This window comes from Haliaeetus leucocephalus, unplaced genomic scaffold (genome assembly GCF_000737465.1).
Source record: "Haliaeetus leucocephalus isolate CR32 unplaced genomic scaffold, Haliaeetus_leucocephalus-4.0 Scaffold656, whole genome shotgun sequence".
NCBI classification, from domain to species: Eukaryota; Metazoa; Chordata; class Aves; order Accipitriformes; family Accipitridae; genus Haliaeetus; species Haliaeetus leucocephalus.
In genome coordinates this window covers 19,886,585-19,910,798 of record NW_010973092.1, presented here as the reverse complement: position 1 = coordinate 19,910,798, position 24,214 = coordinate 19,886,585, and the positions used below count along the sequence as shown (strand labels likewise).

The 24,214-nt window shown below is 38.6% G+C and overlaps 2 protein-coding genes across 6 annotated transcripts in view; both read right to left on the bottom strand.

Moving 5' to 3' along the window:
* Positions 1-248, bottom strand: part of PAIP2 (poly(A) binding protein interacting protein 2) — a 9,516-nt gene extending 9,268 nt beyond the window's left edge. Inside the window, exon 1 of the mRNA XM_010579169.1 lies at positions 83-248. The gene's annotated coding sequence lies outside the window, so the exon portion shown is untranslated. The remainder of the gene's footprint in view (positions 1-82) is intronic.
* A 3,737-nt stretch (positions 249-3,985) lies between these two features.
* MATR3 (matrin 3) lies at positions 3,986-24,014 on the bottom strand. Of its 5 annotated transcripts, XM_010579166.1 has the most exons (16): positions 23,530-23,777; positions 23,385-23,444; positions 21,588-22,660; positions 17,011-17,072; positions 16,418-16,459; positions 16,055-16,158; positions 14,828-14,880; positions 14,226-14,351; positions 13,481-13,606; positions 13,121-13,291; positions 11,685-11,816; positions 10,252-10,295; positions 9,400-9,790; positions 7,369-7,762; positions 6,655-6,776; positions 3,986-5,052 (listed from the first exon to the last, which is right to left on the bottom strand). In XM_010579166.1, exons 3-16 carry the CDS (start codon positions 22,476-22,478, stop codon positions 5,002-5,004), a joined length of 2,709 nt encoding a protein of 902 aa, XP_010577468.1. In that variant the 5' UTR covers positions 22,479-22,660; positions 23,385-23,444; positions 23,530-23,777; the 3' UTR covers positions 3,986-5,001. The 5 variants fall into 5 exon arrangements, with proteins under 5 accessions (XP_010577468.1, XP_010577467.1, XP_010577470.1 ...); XM_010579165.1 differs by having other exon boundaries at positions 21,588-23,444; XM_010579168.1 differs by lacking the exons at positions 21,588-22,660; positions 23,385-23,444; positions 23,530-23,777 and adding an exon at positions 23,901-24,014.
* Between the last annotated feature and the right edge of the window lie 200 nt (positions 24,015-24,214).

Sequence of the window (24,214 nt, the reverse complement as noted above, 5' to 3'; positions counted from 1 at the left end):
CCCGCCCGCCCGCCGCCTCAGGGGAGGGGGCGGCTCCCCCCGCGGCGGCGGCGGCGGCCCAGGGCTACGCGCCCCCCCTCACCTGCGCGCAGAGGGAAGGACCGCGGGTGCGCAGGCCGGCTCCCAGCTGCTCCGCCGCCGCCTCCGCCTCGTCCCCCGCTCCGCTGCCGGCTCCGCTCCGCGCCCGCCGCCCCGCTCCCCTCCCAGCGCCGCAGCCCGCCGGACGTGAAATCACTTCCGCTACCTGCGTGACCTCACAGACGCCACCCCCTCCTCCCCCGGAAGCAGCGGCGGACGGGCGCGGCCCGCCGGCCAGCAGCCCGGGAGGGGAGGCGGCGCGCTGCATGCCGGGACGCGCAGTCCTTCCGCCCCCCGGGCCGCGCCGCGCGGCACGCCGGGAGTTGTAGTTCCGCCCGGCTGCCATTTCGCGCGGCGGCGCGGGGCAGGCCGGGAAGCGCAGTCCCGCCGGAGCAGGGCAAGCCGCCATCTTGTGGCGCCGGCTGGGATGGAGGCCCCGAGGGGCCAGTCGTGCTAACAAAGAGGTAGTCCCCGACCACCACCGCCCTCCCCACACCCCGCTTCCAGGGCAAACCTGCCCCGCTTGCAGCGGCACTAGTGCGCGGCCGCGGGCAGCGCGGGGAGGGACAAGGCCGTGGGGAGCGTTACCACACGAGAAACCTGGCCCTGCCGTGCCCCCAGGACTCCCGAAGCTTTTCCAGCCTCCCTCGGGGCCACCGGCCGACCTAGGGAAACCACTGAGCCCTGGGCTTCACGGAGGAAAAATAAATTTAATACTTTCTGAAAAATACGCCCGTTTACAAAACAAATGTTTCCGCACTATACTCGTGCATTTTTAAGGCTTTGTATTAGGCAACGCAAATGAATGCTCTTTTCTGGGACCTACGTTAAATGCCTGGACTTCAACCCTATTTACAAAATGGGTCGAAAAAGCAATTTTTTGTTCTCCTTTGATTCCCCCCCCCCCTTTTTCTTAAAAGTAAGGCGGAACTGACTCTCTCCTTCAGACACCACCTGCTAAAACCAGTGCGCAGAGGTTTTAGCAACGATCAGAGCCATGCTGTGCTCTTCACTGCATTTACCCATCCTCTCAACTACTCTAACTAGGTACAAGCTTTTCCAGTCCTCTCATCTTCACAATCTCCTAAAAACCAAAGGAACTAGACACTGACAAGAGTTAAAAGCCCCTTTGTCCCATCCAAGCCACAGATGAACACAGTCCGACTTGATCTGGAGTCAAAACACAGCATCTGAAACCCACCTCCACTAACAGCCACCTGGATACGACGGACTTGTAAACTAACCACCACAAAAAGCAGGAAATCTGCCCCAGCGGCAAGTTGGGAGACGTATGGCAGAAAAATGTTTTTATGTGCAACTGCAAAGCCCAAAAGTGTGCGTTACCGAGGTCTAAGTTGCACAGAAATAAGTAACCTTGGATAACCCCAAAAGCCATTAGCGGTTGAAGAGTTACCATATGCAAACAGGGTTTTTCAGGCTCAAGAACAGTCAGTGAGCTAGCAACATACAGACCAAATTGCTCAGCATAGCTTGTTGTATTACACCACCTGTTAGGCTGCAAAGTCTCCTGTGCTATCAAAACACTTGCGTAGGCTGCTTGTGAGCAGGAAAGGGGCTATCTGAGGGTAACAATTTCATTAACATTTCTCTGCTCAGCCCCTTTACTGCCTTCCTCCTAAATTTTAGTAAGGGTTAGCCAACTCTACAGAAAGTCCTGGTTTTCTGATTTTCCAGGGACATATTCTCCCTTAAATCAACCTATTTATACTGATTTTATTAGTCACCATTACTGACTCATTTCCAGGGCCTAAGTGCTTTCTCTAGGGCCTGTTATATGCTTCCTAAATGCTTACCTTCTAGCAAAGTACAACCTCAAAATACCCCTGTAAGGATCATCCTTTAAAAAAAAAATAAAATAAAAAAATCAAAACTACTATGATTTTACTGCTCTTATTTCCACCTCTTATTTTAGTAAATTCAGCACAACACGTGGTTTTCTTATCTATAATGGAGGTTTCTCTTCCTACTTATTTCCCCCCAGTGCTGAGCAAGCCTAGTGCCTTGTTGCACCTCTGCTGAACTACCCACAGGGCAAAGAGGCAACAGCCTCCAGGGTTACTCTTCTGAGCTGAAATTTACGTATGAAAGCTGGCATCTAAATTGCAGAGCCTGTTTAATATTTCACTCGAGTCTCATGCTTTGTGTGATTTCCCCTCACTCCCTTACACTGCAGATACAGTTATTTCCAAAGAGTAAGCAGCCCATGGCAACGCCACATATCAATTGCCATCAAATTGTGTTCCTGGCATCTGTCCTCAAGATCAAGTTACTCTGATGCCTTCATCAGAAATTGTTGCAAGGCAGGTATTCTCTCTCTGTCCTTTGCATGTAAACAGAAGATGTTTTGCAGAAGCAAATTAGGTTTGACTTACTTTCCAGTGTATAGAAGCATCATGTTGCACATGTGCAGGTGCAAAGATTTACATACAGCTCACCAAGGTTTTGAAAGTACATGCATTAGACACCTAACACCTGCTGATACTAGAAACAAGAGTTGATGGGAGCAAGGGATTTTCTGACTCTGAAGCTGGACTATGCCACAATTACTTTATGCCTGGGAATTCTTTACATTTAGACACTAAAAGTGATGCAACATCCTCCCACAGTTTAATTCCCAGCAGTTACACAGGTTAGCATTTGCAACAGACCAAGCACACTAGCTGCAAGATCACTGAACTGCACAGCTATTTAAGATGCAGGTAATGGCTAAGGAAAGGCTACTTTAAAAATAAAACACATAGAGCTGTAATATTTCAATATATTAATCTTGACTGCTATGTTGTAAGGAAACTTAAAATGCTTGGGGAAGGTAGAGACCTTCAGAATAAAGTCTTATCTACCATCTTTAGAGAGACAGGGGATGACTGCCAAACATCAAATGACTGCTTTGAAGTCAGGTCCTCCACTTGGCTGATGAACTCAGCAGCCTCTTGGAGACAGATGAATGACAAATGTCATCATAAGCAAGCAGGGGTCCAAGTACATCCTTGTGACTTCATCAAAATAGAACTGACTGCAGGGCTGCTGCTACTTGTGCTTTCTTTCAGGGGCCTAGGAAAGCTGTAGAGTAGTTTTAAGACTGTATCACTACATTACACTTAATCGATTTCATGCAAACTCAAACAAAATTTTGCATAGTAATGAGTGCCATGTAGAAAGCAGTAACAGTGCAAGAATGAGTCGCTGCATGATAAAATTTTGTCATTTGGATAGGCTATTTAAATAAAATCTGTGCCTTTAGCTGCTTATTAGCATTTCACCACCCTCTATACAGACAGTCCCCAGAGAAACTGCTACTATCACAGTAGGAGATATTTGAAGTTACACTTAATTCTTGCACAAAAGGGATCGCACACCTCCCCTTTTTGTGAGGATGCAACAGCAGAAACTTACAACTGGAAAGACAAGGTATCAAGACTTTACTTCCACAAAACACACCATCTTGTGTCTGCTAGATGTATTTGCTTAAGTAAATTAAATTCATCAAGACTCAGCCTCCTACATTTGAAAACCCTTCTTAGCACTGAAGCCTCCCTGTTGGCCAAGAGGCTGAAGTTGAAAGAGCTGTCCCTAGTCATTTTTACCCACACGAATGTGATGATGTGCCTTGAACTTCAGCCTTGATGAAAATACCATAAAACTCAAGAAATAAAACTGTCAGCAGAATATACCTACCAGTGTTTTAACAAGTGGTATTTTAATTTGTTTGGAAACGAAAGAGGTTTTAGGAAAGAGAAAGAAGTTATGCAGTAAGGTGCTAAATCACAGGTGTTAAAACATGCAAATTTTAAAAAGACAGCTAGAGTTTCAGTGTGGTATCATGAACACAGGAGTAAAGAGTTCAGTAGACACATTGGTTAACATGCCAAACATCTATAACAAATTACTGTTGCCTAGCTTTGTTTATTGGTAAATCACTTTAGTAACCTGAATTCACAAATAAGCAGTAAATAACAAAAACTACAGATAAACACAGGTTACACATGCAAATTCCTGTTCACATATCACATGTGCAGGTACATTAAGAGCACAGTTCTAAAGATTCTTGACGAAACCAGATTTTAACAAAAACTGTTTTAAAATGCAGGTATGAAAAAAATACATGTGAAGAATATAAAGATACCTTTTTACATTTCAGGACTCAAACGCTGCTTCTGAATATACTAGAGATGTATGACAGCTACAAGATTCAAGTAAAAGCAGGAAGAGCTCAAGGAAATAATACTGGTCAGAGGAGAATGGGCATTTACTTTTCACTAAAAATACACGGAATAGCTGAATAGGAAAGTCTATCAAGAGCTTAGAAAAAAAATCACAAAGTTGTAAAGCTGACTAATCACTAGTTTTCCTATTTGCTATATAACAGCAATGACATTAAAAGAAACTGCAATTCAACATTTAAAAATGCAACTTACATTTAAAGCGTTCTCAAAAGTGAAATGCAATGACAGCCTTACACTCGAAATTAAATATCTGCTAGGCTCAGACTGAAATATGGAATGTTCTAGATAAAATAAAAATACAGTGTTACTTTTTATTTTTTATTGAGAATGGAATTGAAAGACAATTTTGGAACCTTAAAAGTAGTAAATTTCACTTCAGTGAAGTTTTCTTCCTGTAGATGAGCTTTCCACAAGGGTGCAGGATTTTTTCTTTAATAGCTTGAAGTGTCAAAACGAAAACTTGTTGCCATTCTCACATCAAGAACAAATTTTTGTCATTAACTTAACTGCATATGCTTTTTTGCTACAACATTTAACACATGAACAGACCTATAATGCCTACTGTATTTCACTAAAACAAAAAAAAGAATACAGTATTTCCATCTACTACTTGTACTGCTTTTAAAAAAGATTAACATTAAAAACAAAGCCACTGTTTTCCTTACATCCTTCCTTCCTTTTAAGCTTCTTTCTTTTGCCTGTGGTCTTCTGCCATTTTATCCAGAATTTTCTGTTGAAAGAAAGCAATCATATTTTGGATATATTTAAAGAGTTTCTCACAACATCAATAATAGAAACATAGATCTAATTTTCAAGTTGTAAAATCTGTGAATATTAACTGCAGAGGTCATAAATAACAAGACTGGCACTTCTCCATATACTGAAGTGGAGGTCTCCTGAAGCACCACATTATCATTATGTCACTGAACATACAGCTCGCCACCAGTAAACACCAAATGGCAGCCTCTGCAAGCATTTACCTGGCCCTGCTGTTAATGCCTTCCTAACAGGCTGGCAAGCCAAGAGAATTACTTTCCATTTTGTCATGGACTTGTGACAGCGATCGTGCCACTTACCTGGTTGGAATTTGCCATCTATAAAACCAGGGATAAAACATCTCCCCTCCCTAGAGAAGGGTTATTTTGGAAATTTGAGGAATTTGTTACCACTTCCATGACGTTTGGCAGCAATATCAATTCACCTATTTATTTATTCTTATTGCTCTCAAAGTGAATGAGACTCCCAGCTAGAGAAGTGCCTTGCCATTGTCAAACAAAAGCTGCATTCCCCCCTCTTCTTCCCCAATTGTAACATTGGTGTGGTTTTAGAAAGTCATTCAAGAGCAGCTCGCTAGTCATTTGTGCCATGGAAAAAGCAAATCAAATCATGTTTCATTTAAGTAAGCGATAAAGTTAATAAACTGGGATTATTTCCCCCACTTCCCCTTTTACATCAGGTCTTTAAAGTCCCATAATCAGGTACCTCAATGGAAAAAAAAAAAAAAAGCTATGGGTGATGGATGAGGTGGGTTTTCTCGCTACAAGATTCTGCATGGTAATTAATTTTCTGATCTACTCCTTAATGATGTTGTTTGCTTTGTGACATTTATTTGTGCCATCTGCCTTCCAGGGCCCTGTATTTGTTGAGGGTTCCCTATTATTGCAAGGGAGAAAGCAAATGTTCTGAGTCTGAGATGCCACCTTCTTTTCTATGGAACCCCCAGGGTTTGTTTTCAGCTCAATAATCAACTGGTATGAAATCAATTTATGTGAACGCTACATTACTATTAGAATTTCGCTTAGGATTTCCCTTCCTCAGAGGTGACATTTAAAAGCAGCTCACAGTACACAAAGATACAGCAGCAGCATTATCATTCATGCCATGCAATCATGTGATACCTAATCCAATTAGAAATTGTAAAACATGCTCACAAAATCAGAAGTTGCAAATACGGATTTTTTTTTAATATATAAAAACTTCAGCTTAAGCTCTGTTGACTGGTTAAAAACACTCTCAAAGGGACAAGTGGAAGGGATTTGAGTCATCTGTATTTACTCTGCACCACTACTAAGCCTGGCCTTTACTCCAATGTGAATGTCTTCTTTAATCCAAATTTACAAAAAAATGCTGAAGCCCATCTCTAAAATGTGTATCCTGAGTATTATTTTCACAAGATAAAGTTTTGGAGAGGTCTAGCTTAAGTTAAAAGTTATAGAATAAGCCAATTTCCACTGCCTGAATGCTTTTTTTTTTTTTCCTCAGTCCAGTCTCATTCAGATCTATTCCCCAGGAAAGAATCACGCCATTTAAAATGAACAAGTTTTTGCCTTACCTTCAACTTTTGATAATGAGGAAGGCTGCTGCAATGGGTCTTTTTTGCAACATCTTCATTTGTGTAGAACAGGGAACACAATTTGCAATAAAACCCTGTTTTGGGTACCACATAATTCACACCTAGAGAAGTAAACACCACAAAATAAACTAAGAGATCTACTCTACATCATTTCTTTTAATGTCATATGTCATTTCAGCTAAATCTTAAAACCATAATTCACTTTACATTAAAAGCTGCTTTATCTTTAAAAGTCCTTGGTTTAGTTTAGTCAAGCCGGGGCCTAGTAATAACTAAATATGTGCAGGCTTTTTTTTTTTTTTAAATTTAAAAGCAACCTTTCAGATTAAGGGTCCATTTTATTGGTTCTTTCAAAAGAACTAACAACGTTTTGTCATCAGTTTCTGAGTATTTAGTATGAATCTGAACTATTAACCACTATTGTGCTTTGTGCTATTAATGGAATTTGTGTTGCTAAAATATACCTCTTCCAATTTAACTTCTGCCTAAGGAAAGTGTTATGGAGAACTGCATGAAAATAAGGGAAAAAAAAATACTAGGGTTAGGAGAGGAGTGAAGAAGGGGAGAAGAGTGGGAAGCCCTAAAATGAAAGGCTCAGAGGCAATGCGTTGCCAGAAATAAAAGTCAAGCGAAATGAGAAATGCTACTGCAATGCACAGAGACATATTTGAAAAGAAATGGAAACAGCCTTACCAACAGGAATGTTTGGCTGGTATGGCCCAATCCTAAATTCATCTGGAACAAGAGGTTTCTCTTGGACATTCTTTGTTTCCTGTTCATCCTGGGTGTCTGTATTTTCATGGGCATTTTTCTCAGTATCTTGTGCTGTTGTGGTATCAGAAGCTTCAACAGCTTCAGCCTTCGAACTATCTTCGGTTTTGGTTCCATTTTCTAATGTTTCGTTTTCCTGCTCTGGCTCCTCAATCTTGTCTACCTTGATTTCTGCCAAACTATCGTCATTTTTGCCAGCAGATTTTACTGCCAAACCTGACTTGCGGAGTTTTTGATGATCTGAGTCTTCTTCATCACCAACCTCATCTAGAGTGACAAAGCCTTCCATGCTCCGCGGAAAGCCACCCACGTATCGCTGTTGAAAAAATGTTTTCCTCATGTCAGCTTATTCTTAAATGTTTCCCTCAAACTGTCTTAAGTTTCAGAAGAGAAATATCTTCTCCAAATTCCCTGGAAAAGTGCTTAAATTCTTCCTTCAAGACCTACCTCACTCATTCAATATGTTACTCAAGCATGCAGAAGTGTAACAAGCCCTTTTTAAATGTACTCCACTGTCCCAGAATCAAGTGTTCAATTTCAGAATTTTTTTTTTCATCATGATGGTCCACTGTTTTATCATATGAACATGTCATCTTCAACTTGAGAATTTCAGTATCTTTCTGCTATATTGTTACTTTGAAAGTCCTTCTAACATGAGTATTTTAAGTGCAAGTAATTTTGGAATGCACAAGTTTTGTTTCTATTTGAGACAGTCCCACAAGATCCTCAAATTCATGCCTGCATAAAAGGCAAAACCTTACCAGAATAATTCTGTGCCCACTAATAGTATGAAAGTTCATTAAAAAATAATTAAGAGCTTTCTCAACCAGTGAAAAGCTTGGAGCTTCCACATTAAAAAAAAAAACCAAACAACCAAACAAAAAACAACCAAAAAACCACCAAAACTGGAATTTTCTTAAAATCCAGCTTCATTAAAAGACAGCAGATCTGTCTGAATTCTGATGTTTTTGAAACGTTCCTGCTGATAGGGAGTAGTACTGAAACAGCACCAGCTTTACAGCTGTGCTCTAAGAATGTAGGTCTTCAAGGAAGCAAGTCTGGGTTTTGAGGCAGTTTATCATAACAGATACCCACATAATAAGAAATAATCACTGCCATTTATATTGGCAGTATTAATCCCAACACCATGTAAGTAGCTTCCTGATAGAAGGATCCCCCAAAATTGAAAACCATGCACACTTCACTCATTAAGAATAAGGAACATGCCTTACTTTTTTGCAAAACAACATTCCAAGTCAATAAAGTTACTAAAACTTTGCATGCTACTCCACATAACCAAGTATAATTAAAAGCAGCTGGTAGGACATAAAAACCCATGAGAGTATGGGGTCATCTGGTGAGAGAAAGGAAATTCACAGCAAGTAGCCTATGACTGAAGACACCTTGAAACCAATCCCCCCGCTCCCCCCCAATTGGAAATGGGCCTTGGCTAACCACAAATGGACTCGCCTACCTTTCTGGCCAAGCATAAAGTGTAGATGTATGTACAATTTTGTCCAAGTCTAGATTAGCCTCAAGTCCCAAATATATAATTTTTTGAATGTCATTGTTCTGCTCTGTGCTCAAACTACAGCCAGTCTCACAAGAAAACTGCTCAGGAGAAAACAGTTCCTGGCTGCTTAGTATTAGTCAAAAAAGGGTTGAAGAGAAAGGCAAGAAAAAACCCAGGAAGAGACATGGGTAGAAGCCCACAAGTTAACAGTTTCCATCAAAACAGAAACAGCAATTTATAACTGATTCCGTTTGCAAGTTGCATCCAATGGCATCTTCTATTTTCTTCACAGGAGCTTTAACACCTGTTTCTCTTCAGACAGGTGTGCCATGCATGTGCTTTAAAGGCCCACAGAAAAAGATCTGAAATAGAGTATACTGTGGTGTGCTATTTAAGTTACACAGGGTTTTCCACACTCAGGTACCTTGCTATATGATTACCTTTTTAAGCTTCTTCTTTGCTGCTGGATTGGCCACAACATTCCCCTCAGTTTTTATGGTCACATCATCAGCTGTGTCCTTTTTTTCTTCAGTAGTCACATCAGCTAAATTGGCAACATCTGCATCATCTCCTGCTGAGCTGCCACTTTCTAACAGTGCTGCTGCTTCCTCCTCATCCACTAGCAGCTCATCTTCAGATTCAAGGAGTAAACTAGGCTCATCTTGGTCTGCCTGTTCACTGCTTTTAGGGCCCGACGGCTCAGCAGCATCATCTTGTTTCTCCTCTTTCACTTTTTCTTCTACACTGCCACTTTCAGGTTTCTGAGTAGCATCTGTTTTAGACTTCTTATCACTTGGAGAATCTTTGCTGTCTGGAGAGTATGTTCTCTTTCTGTAAAGAGCAAAGAATACTTGCTTGTAAACCTGAAGAGAGCCCAGAAATGACTAAAAAAGGTAGGTTGTATTTTTCTAGACAAGCCTGAAAAAGATTGTTTTAGTCCAGAAAATGGAAGGTTGAGGAACCTTGAAGGATACCATTCTTCAAATATGCAAAAGGCTGCTGCAAGGAGGAAGTGTCCTTACAAGACAGGACAAGTGTTCATGGGTTTAAATTTCAGGAAAGTAAGGCTAATTAAGGACTGGAAAAGATTTCCTGAGGAGCCTGAAGAGGCTGTGAAATCTCCATCATTAGAGGAAGAAGGTAGGTAGCATATTAGAAACAGTTAATCTCAGGGCACAGCAAACAACAATTTGATCTCAGAGCTTGCCTGACTTTTGTCTAATTCTATACTCTGGATAAGGTATTTTCATATTTTTTTAAAAGAACATTATGCTTTAACAATAGGAGATTACCTAGTTTTATCCTTTTTCAGCAGTTCAACTCCTTTGTTTGGAATCTAAAATAAAATTTAAAAGAATTTTAAGTCACAGTAGACTATCATTTATACAACTGTTGCAGCATTAATTCAGACCAGACAGCAGAATCTAGCCAAATGCTTCCAATTATGTAAATCCACAGTTACTCTTACCATGCCCACCCACCAACCAATTAATAAACTGCTATTAAGTTAGACAGGACATTACCAACCTAGAAATGCCATGTCTTTATTCACAGTAATTATCAGTTATTAAATACAAAACAAATGGGATATCCTGCTCCAGAAAAATCATATACAATTCCCCTTTTGTTTATGAACTGATAGAGTGTGGTGCAGGCAATGGCACAAATCAGTCTTAATCTATACCTTCTCCCTATCATTAGTGGTGGGCTACACAGACTGCTTTAGCAGACTCACAATGCTTCACGTATTTATGAGTTACTGAACAGGGAATTCCACTTGTGTGGCAGTAACATGGAAAACTATTCAATGCATTGGTTAAGTATTTGAATTTGCCAGGAAGTGTTCATTTTTGGTGCATGATCATGTGCAATAGTAAGATTTTTTCATATTCCACAATAGAAAGCTTATGTTTTTGAGACAGCTTGACAGTTCAGATTTCTCCTGCTTTTCTACCTAGTGTCCTAGTCTGATGGACAAAGTCTTGTAATTGCAAGAGTAGCCTGGTGTTATGTCAAAAAAAAACCCCAAAGCTATCAGCCAACCCTGCAAATATGCAGTTACAAAGTAAGTTTTGACAAAGCTTATTCTTACAAATTAGATCGTAACACAGTCTAGCCATCTAGGTAGTTGGAGTTAAGTGTCCACAACAGGGATGAAAAACACCTTCTGGTGCTAAAGAAAAAAGGTTTTGGACAGCATCCAACACAGGAAATACATTCTGTTGTAATACTTCATAGTTCAAAACGGAGTCCCTAACAACATTTTGTCTTTTTTCTGTACACAAGAGTACATGTACAAGAAAATGGACAAACCAACCAGCAGCTGTGAAAAGCCAAGAAATAAGCATACAATGTATGAGTACAGAGTTCTGCCACTCAGTTTGATTTTACTCACCGATCATTTTTAGAGGAGCGTGAGAAAAAACAGAACCCACATTACAGAACGTTCTAAATGGAGACATTTTAATTAAAATCTACACCAATTACTCTAAAATCTGAATTCTAGTTGTTTGGTTTTTGTTTAATCTGAAAGTAAAATCCTATTACTTTGTTCTAGGCCTCGTAACACCACACTCATGCTAAGTTACTGCACTTAAGTAGCCAGGAAATACTAAAGCAAATCCTTCCATTTTACATGTGGCACTGAATATTCAGTAAGTGATAACTGTCTTCTACTTCGCTTTACACTTTCAACTACAATTAAAAAACTAAACCCACTACTTACCCTTAACACCAGTTTCTTGTATTTTTCAGATAAATCCACTTTCACACATCTGCCTTGGAACCAAAGCGCTTTGTTGGCACAATGCTCAACCATAGCTAAAGCATCTTCTCTGGTCTCCATCTCGATGAAAGCCTGAAAAGATTAAAACACACATTAAACCCAACTATGAAATACACAACACTTTTGCAGGCAAAGCTATTTAACTTAAAACGCAGCGTTTCCAAATGCTGAAACAAAATTATGAGATTCAGCTATCTTCAAACTAGCCGTACATCTTGGAATTTACCAAAGTGCTCTATATATCCAAGCTATTCAATTCAGTAGTATCTGTCACATAAAGTTCTGAAATTAAACAACAGGCATTTAAATAACCTGCAAAAAAAGGTCACCATGAAGTAAAATATGATTCAAAATAAAAAGCATCTGGACAATGAAACACATTTATTTGGTGCTAAAGTATCTGGGAATTCCAGGGTAGCTAAGAAACTACCCCAGTATTTTATTTTTATTTTTCGAGAGAAGCCTGAAACAAAGGCAGCAACTGCTGGTCTATAAGCCCTGCTTTGTGAGGTGTTCCTCCAAGAAACAAGCCTATGACACACAAGTTTGCTGAACAAGCTTTTAAAAACACATCTGGGCTAGAGTATCATTGGCAGACAGAAGAAAGCTGTTTCTGCATCCAGCTTAGACAGCAAGGGATTTTATTTTCTAGTGAAATAAGGTCAGGGAGGACTTCCTAGGGGTCATACCATAGATTCAAGTAATTTTTCACACCACAAGTGTGGCATTACAGGATTCAGGCATTCACCTCTCTGAAAAAGTGCTGGAATTTCCTATTTAACTCAAGGGAGCAACAAACTGGGACAGGAAAGTTGAAAAAAATTTAGAACGAAATACTTTAAACCACTGTGTATTTATAGGAACCATATTTATAGGAACCATGTACATGCACATCCAAAGCCTTTTACTATACACATACAATGCACTATCTTCAAACTTTTTTTTTTTTTAAGTTAGAGAGCCACAGCAGGACTGCTTTTGTTTAGTTTTAAAGAATAAAAAATAAAGGGTAAATGAAAGAAATGTGTAGTAGTGGAATACATTTGTTAATGTTTCATAGGTAGTATTTTTTCAGCCTTAAAAAAAAGTTCCAAGACTCCTAGAAATCTGCGTAACAAAAAATTAAGCCTCAATACTAAATATATGTTCTTCACAGCTGAGGCCCATTCTTTCTTTTTTTAAAGCAGCTCACATTACAGCAACATTTTGCAGTATGCTAGATAGCAAAACACCACCTACATAGACCTCTAATAACTTCCATATCTATGCTAGAACAGAAAGTCGACACATGCACCAATTAAAGACATGCCATTTCTTCACAATTAAAAAAACTTAGTTTCAAATTTTCACACATGTATGTTCCTATGGTCAGTTACCTGGCTTTTCATTCTCATGAGTATGTAGTTCTTAATTTTTCCATACGGTTCAGCCAGTTTGAGTACTGCGTTGTCAGAGTATCCCGAATGAGGTAAATTGCTGAGGTGAATCACACGACCAAGTTCTGGTTTTGGCGGCTCAGTTTTTTGGTCAGGTTTACCCTCGGGTTTCTAAAATTAAGTGGGAATGAAATTTTTTAAAGTAGATACTACATAAAGTATACATGGATGACTGTCCCTTGATTAAGTTGATACAGCTGAGAAGTACAGGAACTAAGAATAACTTAAATGCAATGGCCTCATAACACTGACTGCCCTAGATTAAAATCAGGCAGTGTTAAAAAAGCAGAAGTGTTTTACCTTTATTCTTTTGTATTTCTGTGACAAGTGGACTCTGACTGGTTTACCAAACACTAGCGCAGGTGTTGTTGAATAGTATTCTACTGCAGCTTGAGCATCTTCCGTGGTTGACATTTCGATAAATGCCTGAAGTCATACAAAAACAAATTAAGCACTACTCCTTCAAGAATTAGTATTTTTGTTTAAAATCTCAAGCTCCTCCTTGCTTTCCTGTAAAAACAGCTGCATCAAAAATGAAAACTGCCTTTTGGTTACAACATTAACTGACCTGCAGAACCTCACATGAATTTCACATACTTTATTTAGGTGCACCATCAAAACTATTTAGTTTGTTTACATTTCACCTAGATTTGGATTCAGAACATTCAATTGCTTCCTGCTTTTTCTCTTCTATGGTATCAGCTTTTCCACACTCCAAAATATGACACACTGTATGATACAAACTAAGACCAAATAAGTTTTCAGAGAGTATTAGAACAAGAACAGAATTTGCAAGCATGGTGTATTTTTGAGAAAGCTGTGAACAACAAACAGGAAGGATTTTTTTTAGCAATATTTAAGTTAAAATGCAGTACTACAGCATTTCTGCAAAGAAACATAGCAGTCACTCATCCTTTCACACATGACCTTGGTGACATGTGCTATCTTGCTTGGTAGCCGAGTAAGTCCTTTATTAAGCTCAGACAGTAAGCATACTAAAGACACCAAACAGCACCCACAGCAGTACTAAAAGGCCTAATCTTACCTCGTTGATTTTGTTTAGAATCAGGTGATTTGTAATTATTCCAAATGGTTCAACAAGCTGAAGCAACTGATATCTCAAGTTCTTTCCCCTCTGGAAATCCATGATGTGAACAACTCTGCTTGTTTCCTGTTGAAGACAAAGCATGCATAAACATGAAAAGAAAATGTGTATCAGCTGACCTAAACAGAAAGTCTGTCAAGGCTCAGCTCTACTTGTTGGTTTTTTTTTTTAATTTTTTAAATCTTCAAGCAGTAACCAAAGCAAGATGCATATAGAAAAGGCAAAGAACCTCCAGGGATTTCCACAGAGGAAGATGCCTGCCATGCCAAAGTTGCCTTTCTTGTATGATCGTGTCCCACAGCTTCATCAGAAGAGAATGTTTAAATAGGGTCTGTACAGTTTTGAACAAATATTTTGTAGAGTACTTGGCACAACAAAACCCCAATCATATTCCAAAGCTTCAGTATTTCCACACAAATCCTAAAATCTCACTTTTAAAGACAATCCATTAATTAAAAAAAAAAAATCTTATGAAAGCAAACAAAAAGTATAACATAAAATTGTGGGGTTTTTTTAAAAAACAACAAATTTTTAATACTAACCACTCTGCCCTTTTGCATGTGTCTTGGTCCTTGCATATTTCCATTTCCAGCTCCTTTAAGAAATTAAAAGAATGAGCAAGCTTAGTTCAACCTGCAAGACTGGTATCATATTAACACATCTCTTCACAAGTTCTTAAGAAACCAGAATGACATCAAGTTTCAAAAACTAATTATTTCATTACAGTCTGAAAAGGCTGTTAATTTGTTTATTTCAGAGCTCTTGTAACTTGAGGTCCTCCTTCCTGGTCATTCTGTTCAGTTTAACATTAGAGAAAGCTGCATTTACTAATGTGCAGAAATAGCAGAGAGTAAGTAAAGCCCATTGAAAAAAATATCTCCTGTTGTAGAGTAAGATTTGCCATAGCAAAATGTCTCTGTACACAAAACCTGTGAGATCTCCAAGATACACTTTTCACTACTGAGATTTTTAGGTGCAGAAAAAGACTCCTAGTTTTGGTTCTAAACCAGTACAACTTCTATCATAATGCCCATTTTACTAGGAAACACCTGAAAAAAGCCTTTTAGATAGTTAGGCTCAAAGTCAAGTTTGAGATGTTTTGAAAAATTAACAGTATTATTTTAATGAAATTAAGTATGAATGCCCCTATCATCTAAAAATTCCTTTAAAGTGTCTGAAATACTTGTACTCTGTCAGGATACATAGGTAAATGAATTAGTTTTGCTCTTTTAGTCACTTGAACTATTTAAAAGGTAGAAAGTAACAACTTCAGACAAGAACCTGATTCTTAGCCTGCCTTCCTGTGAAGAGGCTTGCATCATCTATCTTCCCATTTCTTACTTGCTATTCAAATCTATTTGTCAAATTCATTTGAAACTACGGGGGAAAAACACTTAGGACACTGAATTCTATCAAGTTTCACAAAAAAAACCCCCACCAACATGTAGCTAATCAGAAGACGGATACAAAAAAATTCTAGACAGGAAAAAATACAAGTCCAAAATGTGTGGATTAATCAAACACAGTTAAAAAACAGCCATAATAATGTGACTTGTAGTTAGCAGATGGTAGAAAGGTGAAAGTGTGGGATCCTGAGTACCAGTCTTTGGCTAGGGAGGGACTAAAATATTTCAGTTCCACTGCTTAGAAAAGTGAGTGTTTTGTTTTGTTGTTCTAAAACACTGGTAACAAATTAAAACAAGAATAAGGGGAGAAAAAAAAAAATCAGGAACTTAAAACTTGTAAAAGTAGGTGCCTGTTGATGTTACCTCTTGGCCCAACAGGAGGTCCTCCAAGGTGAAACGGAGGTGGTGGTGGTCCCAGAATTCCTGGTGCAGGGTTTGTGGATTGCTGCAACATAAAGGGATCACCCCTAGAAAGAGGGGAAAACACACCTTAATTTTAAACCAAAAAACTGCAAAGCTTTCATTCTCAATAAAACCCTAATTTCTGCAGAGCATCTAAGGAGAAGTCAGCTTTAGCTATTTTTACTGCTGCTCTTCAGCTAGTAGAAAACAAAGGGAGGTATCCATTTGAAGAAAAGGAGGTGTTTTGTTTCACGTAAGATGTTAAGAATGTCCTCTGCTTCAAATAAAAACATGACAAATACTTCAAAAATCATTACTACTTACATTCCATGTCCCGAGTCACTGTCAGGATTCCATTCTGGATATCTTAAAAGAAACAACAAAAAAAAAAGAAAACAGTAAGAAAAAATACAATCTCCTCTACCTATGTAATAATTTTCATACAAGCAGCTATACCTTTACATGTAAACACAGGTAAAACACACAGTAACACTGCCCACTACAGGACCATGACAAGAGTCATGAGCAGCATCTATTGACAGAATAGAAGTGCTATTCTTAATGAGAAACTTCCTACACTACATGTAACATGTCTGCCAATTTATAATACAAATTGCACAAAGTTCATTTTACAACGAGAATTTAGGAGTTGGTATAATTGTCTAGTAAAAAATTACAATAGACTGTCAACTGTTAAGATCCAACTCTTTAAAAACATTACATATAGATCAGTAGGATTCAAAAGTTATGAACCAAGAACCCTTTTTTGTCCTGAAGATACTCTTTTAAGTTGTTTTTATTCCCTACAAGGCACAGCATGTTTTCTAAACCTGCTTTGTGCAAAGTAATTGACCATTATTTAGTTGTACACGCCCTCCTCATGCCACAAGAATGTTTACTGTACTTCAAATTCATACATTTCAAGCAGCAGCTGACAACGTCGGCTGTGAGTCGCTCCATTGATATGATGGTTCCACTCCTGCAGCAAAGTAAATAATTAAAAATTAACAGCCACGTATAGCAAGCCATTTTTAACAAATAATGTTGTATAGCGCAATATCTTCTCTTCTAAGCTGAAGTATCAAAGACACATAGATACCAAAATCTCTTTCTGTAGTGCTTTAAAGAAACACTGAAATTGGACCTACCTCTTAACTCCTAACCTGGGTGAAAAGGTGTCTGATGAAAAACGTCTTGCAATCTATGGGCCTGAACCTGCCTCAAAGGTGCAAAGCTTACCAGGGGATAACTGCTACAGCACACATGCATGTCATTGCTATTTCAACTTTTAGAACTGGATGCCAAGATATTTTTTTTGTCTTCAGTAATTTCAGAATTTCCTCCACTCTCTCTGCTTCATTCCTCAGACTTTTAAAGATTAATGTGAACTAAACACTCAAGTTTCTAGAACCATAAAGAAGCCAAGAAATAAGGAATTCAGAAAGGAAAGACTAAAGAAATGAAAGTGCATAGCTAGGACAAACTACAAGTATACAGGTGAAATATAAAAATAATGACCATTTGAGGGGAATAATCAAGAAAAAAGGAGATTTAAATCAAGATCGTACAAAGGAGGAGTAATGGAATTAAACCAAATCAGCCAGGTGAAACTACTTCTGGTTCTGGCTTTGGCACTAGAAAGGAATGAGGGCTTTCTACTTTTTCTCTGCAGACTATTTTGATTACAAAGGGAGTTATTCAAGAGGTGAGAAGTCATGGGGACTTCTCCTTTATCGAAGTACAGAGTGCCTGATCTCCATATGCTTACATTTTTAACAGCACTAGTTTGTGCTATATTTGCATTTTTAAAGTGACAAGAACTTCTGAAGTTTCACTGCTGCACAGCTGTGAGCCACAGTCTAATTTCCACTCTGCTGCTCTTTAGTAAGCAAAGGGATCAGCAGAGACACATGGGGCAAGTTAGCTTTATGTTCACAGAGAAATGAAGGGGAGAGTAATTACAGATCTGGGGGGAGGGGGGGGCAGTTTAACTGAAGGTTTTCTCTTATTGGCTACATTTTCAACTGTGACCAGGTATACTGCACTGGCTGACTGTTTTACATGTCTCTGCTTACATGCATATTTCTGCTCAGCACCCACAAACGATCTTTTCCTAATCCCTCATCTTTTCTGATTTTTAGTTTCTGCCACACTACAGTCACCCTTCTGGATACAATGAGACACTCCTGAGGCTTACTGTAGTGTTTCCATATGCTAAATGCCTACCTTGCACTTTCCACAAAGGAGAAAAACCTGGATGTAAAGTCTCCCATAAAGTGCTGTTGTTAAGCTACACTACAGTATTACTCCATGATACACAGAACATGATGTGGGCCAAGATGAAATCTTCATTCATTTTATCAAGATGTAAAATGAGAGCACCACTTTTTCTTGTTAACTGCACAAGATGTAGGCTCTGCAACTATAAATTAATAAATATGTTGGCAAATAGGATGAAAAAAAACACCAAAACCCCCAAGCAAACCTACCTATGAAACATTCAATACTTAATGTTTCCTCAGTTTAAAACTTGCTAACAAGTTTTAGTACTATACTAGAGAAAACAGTCCTTTAAACACTAAAAAAACCCTAAATTTGGGTGCATAATCTGTAAAGCCTCAGTGGCTGATTCTGCTAGATATAACATGCTTTAAAGCTGTCTTAACAAGTAATTTTAAAGTATTATAAACTGAAGTAGACGTTATCTGCAAAATAGAGCCAAAGTTTGGGAGATCTAATTCTCATTATATGTCAAAATTTTAAATTGCTTTTAAATTGGCAAAAAAGGGAGATCTGACATATAAATTAGGATTCCAACCCCCCCCCCCAAAAAAAAGTTTTCAGAACAACAATGGCTCATCTACATTATTAACTCTTTATTAAATAAAATTCTTGATCTGGACTTCCCTTTACTCCCTGCCTCTACCCAGTTGAAGCATCACTCTTCTGAGATTTCAGGGCACTAAATATTTACAGACACTGATTAACATTAACACCCAAAGTTAAGCTAGAGAAAATATGAACTGAGTTTCTTAAAACTCAGATTACCTTTTGCCTCAATTGATGCAAGCAAGAGGACACACTGTTCTTCAGAAAATTAGGCCAAACTTAAGCACCTAATTTTAGATAGCCCTCTATTAGGGACATGGCCATGTTTTTCCTTTGAGATGTATCACCATTTCAAGTGTTTAACCTCCAAATTCATCTGCTCATGTTGCATCAGCCTTTTTCTTTGGCAAGGAAAACAATCCCTCCACATCTAACACCTCATTCCTTGATAAAGGGATCAGGATTGACAAAATGCCTAAAAACCCTGGGGCACAATTTACTTCACAATTAGACAGAAAACAAACTGGGTCTTAAAATAAATACATGTCAAATTAAAGAAGCAATTAAGAATGTCGCTAAAAGAGAAAGACAGAGGACCAGCCTGCCAGCTTTAGTTACACTAAGGGTGTTTAACCCCTTGCTCGAGCTTAAAATACACATTGCTTCATCACACACTTTTAAAAAAATCTCATGGTATTTTTATTTAGAGGTAGGGGAAAATGAGATTTTGATACTGCAGTAATAAGTTTACATTGTCCCAGCTAAGAAAAGCATTCCCTTTCTGCTTTCCATAAATTTTGGTTCAGATCAGATTACTTTAAAAGTTAAGTTCTACTTGATTCAATTTTGTGGGAGACAAAATAAGAATTCTGTAACTGTTAGGTATGCAAAGCAGAGGAAAAAAGGAGAGAAAGAGAAAAATTCTTACAGTGACACGATTTCTGTAATTAGAAACAAAGCCCAAACTTGGGTCATAAGAAACAGATGATCCAATCTCAAATATTTTATGGTGTACTAGCAGTTTAAGTCAAAGCATATTCCTAAAAAACAAGACGGTTTTACATATTACAGAAGAAGTCAGCCACTTAAGTTATGCTGTCAAAAGAATTTGGTATTTCTCATACCTGGAAAGATACTTCATGTTGGATATTCTTTCAACAGATCTTCATACCAAAGCAAACTAAGAACCACGAGGTTTTAAAATGAAGTGCTAAAAAGAACCCTACTTACAGGATTACTGGTTGCCATCTTCAAGGGCCTCAGAAGTTTTTGTTTTCAATCTAACCAAATGAAGTCCTTTTACAGAACTGAGCATGGCATCTAAACTGTCAACACTTAAAACCTTTTATGAAAAGCAATGTCAAATATAGGAGACAAGAAACCCGGATTACTGTGATTATTTTATATAAAAAGTAATTAAAGCAACACAAGTTCATAAACTGTCAGATCAGCTGGAGTCATACAGTGTGTGCTCTAAAACTGGTCATTTCCTTGCAGGGACAGAATAATTCTCATGTTTCAAAAAGATTAGATGTACAGAAGCAGCACTTTTTGAGAGGTAACTGTAAAGAAATGGTTAGTAACAGCAATTCCACATTGTATCAATTTTACAGTAACAGCATGTATTGTATTTTCAATTGAAGGCCTTCAAGCTAATTAGCCACTAATTGTGATAAGAGGGGCACTGCATTAGCCAATTAGCCAATTAAATTGCCTAGTATACTGAAAATCAGCAAGATGAGTAAAATTGGAAAAGCTGAAAGGGAGAAGGCTCTGAAAATAACATCTGAATAAACAGGCCACTTTGAGTAACCCGCTACCTTTGCAGAGAGTTGAACTACTCATGAATAAACTAAGAGGGATGTCTCAGCATAACTGAATATACCCGAAGATCCACTCTACTGGTGAGCCAAGTAAAGAACACTACTAGGAACACAGAGCAGGATACTGCAACAGCAGACTAATTGCTCGGAGAGTCTACAGGGATAGATGCAACATGTGACAATAAAAAGTGAGTCTGAAGTGTCTAAGAAAGTTGTGAAAAAGGAGAAAAATGACGACAAATTTCAGCCATAGTATGAGATAGAGTGTTAAAGTGAAATTAAAAAGGCAAGAATGAGCTAATCTAAAACGTGGTTTTTACTTTTGCAAAAAAGTTCCAGGGCTCTACATTAACTCTTTCCCTTTGGACAGGGAAAAAGCAGAACTGTGCAAGAATGCATCTTAACTACATATAAATCAGCAATCAAGACAGATGTGGAGGAGAGCTGAAACTAGCTTCCTGAATAGCACAGTAGATACACAGCAAAAAAAACCCCAAACCAACAAAAAATAAAAAACCCACCCAAAAACTGCTTGAATGCCAGATGTTTGTGGTTAAGAGAATATGTAGATGTAAAATATAAATAAGATATCCCAGCAGATGATAGCTGTTTGACTTGAAGTTAAGCAATCTGGGCAAACAAAATACATTAATGTAAAGCCCTGGTTTACAATGTTTGTTAACAATTACCTTGTAAATAAACCAAGTGCCTTTTTCACTCTCAAACCAACTTTCAGATCATTTCAAAAGCAACAAGGCTATAGAAATAATTAAAGAAATAGGTAAAAACAGAACAGATACTACAACGTAAAGGAAAATAGAAGTATCTGGTGCATAACTCACCTTATTAGAATGAACTGGCATATCACATATAGAGCACAGATGGGGATAACCCTTCGGTAAGAATCCATGGAAGTCTTCAATATTGCTATTTGGAGGAGCACCTCTCTTTTTCTCAAAGAGAGATCTCTCGGGACCAGGACCACGACCCATTCTGTCATACTCACTGTCAAATTTATGATAGTTATGCGAAGTCTCACCATAAAAAGATTCATCCCTACACCTTTCTCCATCTCTTAATCTGTCATCTTCATAATCCATTCTGTCATAATAACCAGATTCTTGAGAACGACTTCCATGGTCATAGTCAACCACTGGGTTGAGACTAGGACCACGATCATCAAAGCTATCTCTTCTAAAATGCCTTTTTTCTTCCCAATCATCCCTAGGTACTCTGTATGGTGGTTCCCGTGTGGATGATCTGCCATCTCTACCATAACCTTCTTCAGCTCTCCTCCTTTTAAGTTGTAGAAGAATCTGAGGCAAGTTTTCAGGAGTAATCTTGTCCTCGGGATAGCGACTCAGTTCATCTAAGTCTCTAGCAGACAGACCAAAGCTGGCCAAAATGTTAGTGGCCTGGTCTGCATCTCCACGGTGCTGAGAAGACAAAGGGAGCGGACCTCTACTTCCAATGTTAAATATAGACTGCAAATTATGGGAAGAGGTACTACCAGAAGACAGTGCACTATGAGATCCTTGTTGGTTCAATGAAGAACTCATTCCAAGATTCATTAAGCTAGCAAGGCGTGCAGTACCCTGGTTCATCCTTCCAAGAGATGCTGGCATATTTAAAGACTGGGTAGCAGCAGCAAGAAGGCCTATTCCTGCAGAGAGGTCACGCCCATGACCTTGTGAATCCCTACTCAGAGATGACTGCTGGAATGACTTGGACATTGTAGAACTATAGCTTGTCTACTTTATGGATAAAAAAAAAATTTCTTTTTTTTTTTAAAGATGGCTGAAAAGAGAGCTCACACTAGAAAGCTAGGCAAACTTCACTTCAAAAATGGTAACGCCAAGAAAGAGGATCAATAATGACTGCAGATCTTCTTCAAGCTGAGAAACACCAGACAATTCTGTAGAAAAACAAGCAGTTTTAGTCACAAATCCCTTAAAACAGATGCAGTTTTAAACTTATGCATCATGTTGATCTAAAAAAAACATTAAAGATCTCAATCTTACAAGGCTTTTATTACATAACTTAACAGATTCAAGAGGTACCCAGAACCTACATGTATTATTTCAGATAAAAATACAGTAGTGTTTCCTATACATACTACTCTTCTTCTACAAAAAGCTACTTTCATACCGAAGACAAGTGAATTTCAGAAGTTTGGGATGTCTGAAAGCATCTAAAGTTTACTAGCATATAAGCCTTGATCTCTGGTTAATGGTTTTGTTTATACCCTACGTTACTGTACTGTGTCTATGAGAAGACCACAAAAAAAACCTTTAAGCCCATAGAATCCAAGATGACTTGGGCATATAATACATATTTGAAAATGAAACCTATACCACCACAGAATAGGACGAAAGGAAGTTAAAAGTAACTGAAGTTTGGGCAAAAAGTTTCTGCGGTAAGATCTAGTAAATAAGACCAAACATAATATTCAATCTTTATGCAGTAAAATTCAAATTACTGATGTGAAGACAGATGTGAACAAGAAAAATAAGTTTTAAAATTTGCAGGAAGTAAACAAGACCTCTTGCTCAAATTGCAGTTATACTGATAACAGCACTTAGGAAGCGATTCTTTATTCTATTATATTGCAGCTGTGACATCAGCCTGTACTCGCAGACCTCAAGCTAAACAAGGTCAGGCTTAGTACTGCGATGGGAGACCCAAGGAAAAACCTGCTCCTGCAGAAAGAGACACTAGGTGAGTCAGGAGATGGCACTACACCCCCAGCCAGGCCTGCAGAACAGCGGTGTCTGTGTCTCTTACCAGCATACTGCTTCCTTGGTTCAGGCCCAACACTTTTGATACCATGACCACATGTGGTAGTTAAAGATCCTGAAACAATACTCATAAGAGAGAGATATCTGTCCCACGTCCCACTAAAATACTAACCTAGTATTAAATATTTGGTTCAGTTGCAGGTACTTGAAGTTTTAACTGAACAGTGTATCAATATCCACGGTATATTTTATGATGCAATGGATATATTTCATAAAGTGGTGGTGGGTGGGTTGTTGGGTGGTTGGGTTTTTTTTGTTGTTGTTTTTAAGTGCAGAGCAGAAATAAACTGTAATACTTCACCGCATAGTCTTTCAGCCTTAGGATAGATACACAAAGTTTAAAGCAATTCAACACACATGAAAACATTCCACCAGGAATACACCATTCTTGGGTCCTCGATGTGGTAAAGCCCTTTCAAATCTCTGCAGAGCAGTTTTGCTTCTCCAGCACTGCCACTCGGATGCACATAAAACACATAATCACTTAAAAAGAAACAGGCACAAGTTGCATAGTTCCAAATGAAATCAGCTTCTAAGAGAACAGGTACGTTTGGGGAGGAATGGAAAAGACAAAATGAAAGCAAGGATTTTTCCTTGAAGAGACCAGTTCTGCAGAAGGCAATTTCTCTTGTACTGGAAACAGAAGAAAAAAGGTCAAGGTTACGAGCATG

What these genes read in the sequence shown, in the direction of transcription:
- MATR3 (XM_010579164.1), bottom strand. Translation starts at nt 22,478, where the DNA reads ATGTCCAAGTCATTCCAGCAGTCATCTCTGAGTAGGGATTCACAAGGT. An exon ending in ACATGCAAAAGGGCAGAGTG is followed by an intron (nt 14,352 to 14,827) that starts GTTAGTATTAAA and finishes TGTCTTCAACAG; the next exon opens with GAAACAAGCAGAGTTGTTCA. An exon ending in TTCTAAACAAAATCAACGAG is followed by an intron (nt 13,607 to 14,225) that starts GTAAGATTAGGC and finishes GTATGACTTCAG; the next exon opens with GCATTTATCGAAATGTCAAC.